General features: G+C 49.1%; 1 protein-coding gene across 1 annotated transcript in view; it reads left to right on the forward strand.

The window, feature by feature from the left end:
- The window catches only part of LOC130581894 (NF-kappa-B inhibitor delta-like), a 7,854-nt gene extending 5,178 nt beyond the window's left edge, over positions 1-2,676 (forward strand). The window contains exons 10-12 of the mRNA XM_057380291.1: positions 24-137; positions 503-667; positions 2,328-2,676. Coding sequence (XP_057236274.1) covers positions 24-137; positions 503-667; positions 2,328-2,387 — 339 coding nt within the window. The 3' untranslated portion in view covers positions 2,388-2,676. The remainder of the gene's footprint in view (positions 1-23; positions 138-502; positions 668-2,327) is intronic.
- The last annotated feature ends 3,860 nt before the right edge of the window (positions 2,677-6,536 follow it).

The raw sequence follows: 6,536 nt of genomic DNA on the forward strand, positions 1-6,536 counted from the left end.
GCTGACCCCTGTCTTGCTCTCAGGACACCAAAAGCAGTTTGACCCCTCTGCACTTGGCCGTGCGGGGAGGCAACCTCGCCCTGGCCCACCTGCTGCTGCGCCAGCCTGGCATGGCCCCCCRCCTTGTCAACATGAAGGTGTGAGGGGCTTGTGGGGCTGGGGGGAGCTTTGGGGGGCTCTATGGGGTGCTCTGGGTTCCCCCTAGGGCTTTGTGGGGCACTTGGGGTTGGGGGACCTCTGGGGAGCGCTTGGGGCCTCTGGGGCCAATTGGAAGGGTCTGTGGAGCTCTTTGGAGGCCTTTGGGGTTGCTCTAGTGGCTCTGGGGGGATGAAGGAGCTCTGGGAGTTTCAGAGGAATCAAAAGGGCACTGGGGGCTTTGGGGTGTCTGTGGAGAGTCTGGGGGGCTGGAAGTATTGGTATCCAGTCTTGAGGGTCTCTGAGGTACCTCTAGGGGAGCTGGAGGTTCACTTGTGGGTGTCCTGAGCCCCTTTATGTCCCTCAGGCCCACGGGAACACCCCCCTGCACATGGCAGCAGCACTCCCTGGGACCCCCAGCCAGGAGCCCCTCGTGAGGCTGCTCCTGGCCTGGGGGGCTGATCCCAGCGCCCGCAACCTGGAGCACGAACTGCCCCAGGCCCTGCTGCCCSCTGGGTCTCTCGGAGACCAGGTGAGACCTCACACCCAGCACCATCCCTAGCACCCCACTGCACCCTAAAACTTCCGAAATTACTCCTGGAACCCCMAAATCCCACTGTTTTGCTCTAAATCCCTGCTGCTATGTCTCCAAATTCTGCTGCTGTACCCCAGATCCTGTTTACCCCATATCAGTCATAGCCATCGTGGCTTTATGATGGGAAAGTCCTGCTTTTTGAACCTGATTTCCTTCTACAACAGGGTAACCCATCTAATTGATTTAGGAAAGCCAGTAGCTGGAATCTTTTTGGAATTCAGCAAAGATTTTGATATCATCTCTCATAGTGTCCTTCAGGACAAACAGTCCAGCCCACAGCTGGATTATCAAATCATGCCATGGGTCAGCAATTGGCTCACAGGTCCGTTTCAAAGAGTTACAGTGAGTGAGGTTCCATCAGGAACCAACTGGCATCCAGTCACTGCTGGGGTTCCGAGGGCTCAGTCCTTGGCCCAGTTCTCTTTAACACATCTTCATTAACAACTTAGACACATGACTTGAAGGGATATTGAGTTGGTTGACAGCACTAAATTGGAAGAGCTATGAACTCTTGAGGGCAGAGAGACCTTGACAAACTAAAGAGATGGGTAATGATCCATTGTATCAAATTTAACAAGGGCAAGTGCWGSTGGGWTGGGGCAACCCTGTAAGTACAGACAGACTGGGGTACGATAGACTGGAGAGTGGTGCTGTGGGAAGKGACCTGGGGGTCCTGATTGATGGCWAATTGTATCTGAGTCAGCAGTGCCCTGGCAGCCAGGAGGGACATCCCTGTCCTGGGGGGCATCAGGCACAGCTTTGCCAGYCAAAGRATGTGATTGTCCTGCTCTGCTCTGCACTGGGGTGGCCTCACCTTGAATAGTGTGTGCAGTTTTTGGCACCACAATATAAAAAAGACATTAAGTTATAGGAGARCATCCAAAGGWGGGCCATGAGAATGGGAAAGGGTCTGWAGGGGAAGCCTTATGAGGAGTGGCTGAGGCAAGTGTTTGTTCAGCTTGGAGAWGAGAAGACTGAGGTCAGACCRCATTTGGGTCTTYATCAYCCTCCCGAGGGATAGTGGAGGGGCAGGTACTGATCTCTTCACTCCTATGACCAGTAACAGGACTTGAGGAAACARCTGGAGCCAAGTCAGGGGAKGTTTARGTTGGATATCAGGAAAAGGTTTTTCACCCAAAGGGTAGTCAGGCACTGGAACAGGCTCCTCAGGGAAGTGGTGACAGCACTAAGCCACTCTGAGTTCAAGAAGCATTTTGGACAATGCTCTCAGGCAAATTATGKGATTCTTGGGGTGTTCTGTGCAGGGCCAGGAGGTGGACTTCATGACCCTGATAAGTCTTTTCCTACTCAATATACTCTTATGTTTTTATGATATCCCGCTGCTTTACCCCAAATCCCACTGCTTTACCCCAAATCCCTCTGCTTTACCCCAAAATCCTGCTGTAATGCCCAAAAGTTCTGCTATTGTACTCCAAAATATTGCTGCTTTATCCCAAAGTCCTGCTGGTTTACCCCCACATTTTCACAACCCTCCCAAACCATGGGGTCCCATCCCAAGATCTTTGGGTAAGATCCCTGTATTCTGGGGTCAAACCCCGGGATTTGGGGACCTCCTTAATCCCTCCCACCCCCACAGCTCCGCCTCCTGCTGAGGACTCGCCGAGGATSCCGTCGTCCACCCCCGACCACTGAGTGATGCCAAAGGGGCTGGGTCTCCTGGTACGAATGGGGGGACACCCCCATATTGGGGGATTTCCCTCTGCYATGTTAATTTTTCCTGATTTCAATGAAATTGCCCCAAAATTTCTGTGAAATGWGTCTGAACCACATTGGTTTGGTGGAGGAAGGGGCAGTAGAGCCCTTCACCCCCAGTCTCATTAATGGGGGCTGCTGATGAGGGGGATCTCCTCCAAACTGTTTGAGTTGGGGTGAAGAATGTTAAATGGGAGTGGAAACCCCAAAACTGAGGAAATTCTGGAATTAAATAAAAGTTTTGTTAAAATCTGAGTGTGGTTTTCCCAGTGCTCTGTCTCTCCTCAGTCCCTCCCAGTATATCCCAGTGATGCCAGAAAAAGGAGGGAGTTCAGGGACAAAAGGCTTTGAATTGAGGGGGAAGCCTCCTTCTCTGTTATTTTAAGAATTAAGTCATTGAAAAAAAAACCCTTTGACACTATCTTAAGGCCTTAAATTAAGGGGTGAAAGCGTGAGGGGAAAAGACCAGGAAAMATGAGGGAGAAAGGGTGGGAAATGCAAGGGGAAAGAGGGTGATGAACCAGTTGGGGTGACTCCCAGAGGTGCCCCCAAATCCTGAGACTTTTCCCTCCCAGACCTAGGGGGCCTCTAGGGGAACTGTGTGGGGAGCACYCCTTAGAACCATCAAACCCTTCACTGCACTCACCAGATCCTCTCACAGCACCCCCAAACCATTCCAGCTCCCCCAATCTATGTTCAAACCTTCCCAACATCATCCAAAACCATTTTAGCCAGCTATAGCTCCTCTTTAGAACCTCAAACYTCACCCAGCACCACTGAAAGGCCAATTTATACTCCCAAATCAATCCYTCCCAGCACCCTCTAAATCTACTTTAACACCACTGAAACTCCTCCTAGCATCTCCAACAYCATACAAGCACCTTAAAAAAACCCTCCTAGAGATGGAAATTACAGAACTTTCCTAATTATTTTTTCTAATTAATGGGGYTAACTCTTAATTAATTGTTTTCCAYTTTAGCCAGCATGTAGTAAAGTTTTTTTTCACAGACTGCTATTGTTGGAACAGTTTGGGACAATTATTGAAATTTGAAGTTTTSCTAAACCAACCTTGATTTGCTTCAATGAACAAAGCCTGAGGGAGAGAAATATTGCTGAGAACTTGTTCTGACAATTGACAGGCCATCTAAAKAACACAGAAACCAATAGAAAAAATGGTCTTATTYTACTATGCCTATCTTGAAGTTGTCCTGTCTTGCAAACCCAACACTGTCTTGCTAATCCTCCTTTCCTTTCAATGCCTTGCATGCCTATCCTCTCTCTTGACCTGTGTATTCTTTTCTTCCCTGACCTTCCTTTACCTTGCCTGCCACTTTCTTGCCTAGTCTTTCCCTTSCTTCCAACCTTGCATTTCTTGTTCCTCCTGACCATTTCTCCCATAACTCCTTATCATTTCTCTTGCCTTCTCTTGCCTTGTCGAACCTTGCATTTCCTTATGGACCCCTCCTTGTGCTTCCATTGCCTTTCCTTGCCTTCTAGTCCATAGTCTTGCTTTGCTTTCTCCTCRTGGTTCTTTGCCTTGCCTTYCCTACCACTGCCTTGACTTGCCTAGAATTGCTTGCACTTCGATTGCATTGCCTTGTATCAACATATTTAAGAAAAAAATCAAAACAAAGGTAGTAGCCACAGTGGTTTTGCCAGAGGAGGAGAAGGAGGTGAGAGTACGTGAGGGATGCAGACAGGAAGGCCAGTGGAGGAGAGAGACATGCTGCTCCAGGGGCCGTAGCTGGGATTCCTTTGCAGGCTGTGGTGATGACCATGGTGGAGCAGGCTGTCCCCCTGCAGCCCACGGTGACCATGGTGGAGCAGGCTGTCCCCTGCAGCCCATGGTGACCATGGTGGAGCAGGCTGTCCCCCTGTCCCCATGGTGACCATGGTGGAGCAGGCTGTCCCCCTGCAGCCCATGGGGTTCACAGAGGGTGCAGAGATCCACCCGCAGCCCATGGAGGAGGGAGGTCCCCACACTGGAGCAGGCGGATGCCGAGCAGGGGCTGTGTCCAGCAGGAGACCCATGGAGAGAGAGGCTTAGCTCCTGAGATGGAACAGCCTGGCCTTGGGACTGCACCCAGGGGACGAGGGACCCCACAGTGCAGCAGTTTTGAGACGACTGTCTGCCCGTGGGGGAACTCACGCTGCAGCAGATGTGTGTGGGCTGCTGCTCATGAGAGTGGAACCGCGCCGGAGAGGTTCACAGAGAACTGTCTCCTGTGGGAGGGACCCCACGGCAACGCAAGGGAAGGACTCCTCTCCCTCAGCAGCCGCAGCCGATCCGGTGATGAACTGACCAACCCCACACCCTGTTCACCCCCCGCTGCTTTGTACTGTCGGTGGGAAAGGGGGAGGGAGTGGGGAGAAGATCAGTGTCTTTGAGGGTTTTATTTCTCATTCTCCTCCTCTGACTTTATTAGTCATAAATTCACTTTGTAACTTAAGTGGAGCCTGTTTTGCCCGTCAAAGTGTTTCCTCCCTGTTCCTTATCTCAACTCATGATCCCTTTTGCTATTTTTTTTTCCTTCACTCTTCTCTGCCCAGTGGTGGTGGGGAAGAGCGAGTGAGCAGGTGTTGTGGGTGCCTGGCTTTTGGCCAGCGTTCTAAACCAGAGCAGCTTGGAAGGGGAAGAACAGCAAACTCTTTGTGTTATGATGCAGTTAATTTGAAAGCAGTGAGATTTTCAACCAGCATCTGCGATTTGGGCGATTTAGAGAAAGGCAAAGTGCATTTCCTTCTTTTGCAAGACAACATCACCATCGTGTGGTGGTTTTATGAGGGCTGATAATGCGCAGGCAAAAATTAAGAGCTTTGCTGTCCTGGCACAATTAGCGCGGGAGCATCCAATAGGCATCCCTGTGGGGGAGAAGACAGTTTCAGCCTGACTACCCCTCCTTTGCCTTCCCTACACCTTCCTTGCCTTACCTACCAATCCTTTGACTGGCCTTGCCTACCCTTCCCACTCAACAAATATTCAACTTAACAAACCTTTTTGATTTTAAGTTGCTCAAAAATTCTGAGAAGRGAGAATTAAAAGAAGAATATGTTTACTTTTCCATATTTAGAAGCCSGACAAGGCCATGAAATCAGATATCTGGCCTTGTTTGGAGGTATATGGTCAAAGCCAACTCCATTGGTTCCTCCTTTAGCCCTGGCARGCTTTGGGAGGAACCCAAGAGAAGGATGAACCAGATGTTTCTGCACAAGAAGTTACGTTAGCTTGTTTATTCAGCAATACAAAAGCTGGGCCCACTCATAGCGAAAATGAAAGACTTGCCTATGGGTGGGCACATACAACTTCCCGGTTACCAGGACTGATTCTCCAAATCCTTGGTCGTGATCAGGGCTCCCTGACTGATGTGCAGATCTGGGTGATGGTAAAATATTAGAGTAGTTGGTGATAAATCTTTCTTAMTCACTACAGGCAATCTTTCGTWGTAATGATTAKGTGCATTACTTAGCTTATCCGTTGCAATTCTTTGCAGTTTTCCACTACAGTAAATTACACTTAAAGTTGGTGTCTGTGTCTTTGGTGCTGACCTTGCCTTCTGGCAAAACACCAGCACRTGTTGGATCAACTTTGTTCGTCTCTTCTTAATCTTCTGGTTACTCAAACATGTCCTTGGAGGGCCATAAATTTTGGGTCCCAAGTGTCATGCTTTTAAGTCCCCCAGGCTTTATTCATTGAAGCTTACCAGGGTTAGTTTAGCAAAACTCAAAGTCTCAGTGATCTAATAATCAATATTCATGTTACACCATGCTTACTAYATAAATATGTGCCAATTTAAAGAAAAAACAAGTTAAGAAAAGAAACCCCCCTCACCTCCAGCACTACAAWGAACAAATACCWGCTCTATAGATACCGGTCTATAGAGTTTTATTTCTAARYCTTTTCAAGCATCAATAGCTCTTAACAAGAATTTGCAGCATCTCAGCATGTCTAGTGACATGARATGTTGGGCCTGTGGGTTGGAAAGCAGTGTGTTGCCTTGTGTCCTCTGGGTGAAAAGTTGACCCACTGGGGTCAAAAAATGGGCAGGAGCAGGAGTAGAGATTATATTACCTCAAGAAAGTGATCTGTGCCAGT

Source organism: Malurus melanocephalus, unplaced genomic scaffold, assembly GCF_030028575.1.
Source record: "Malurus melanocephalus ecotype Western Australia unplaced genomic scaffold, MMel_1.1 scaffold_442, whole genome shotgun sequence".
Lineage (NCBI taxonomy): Eukaryota > Metazoa > Chordata > Aves > Passeriformes > Maluridae > Malurus > Malurus melanocephalus.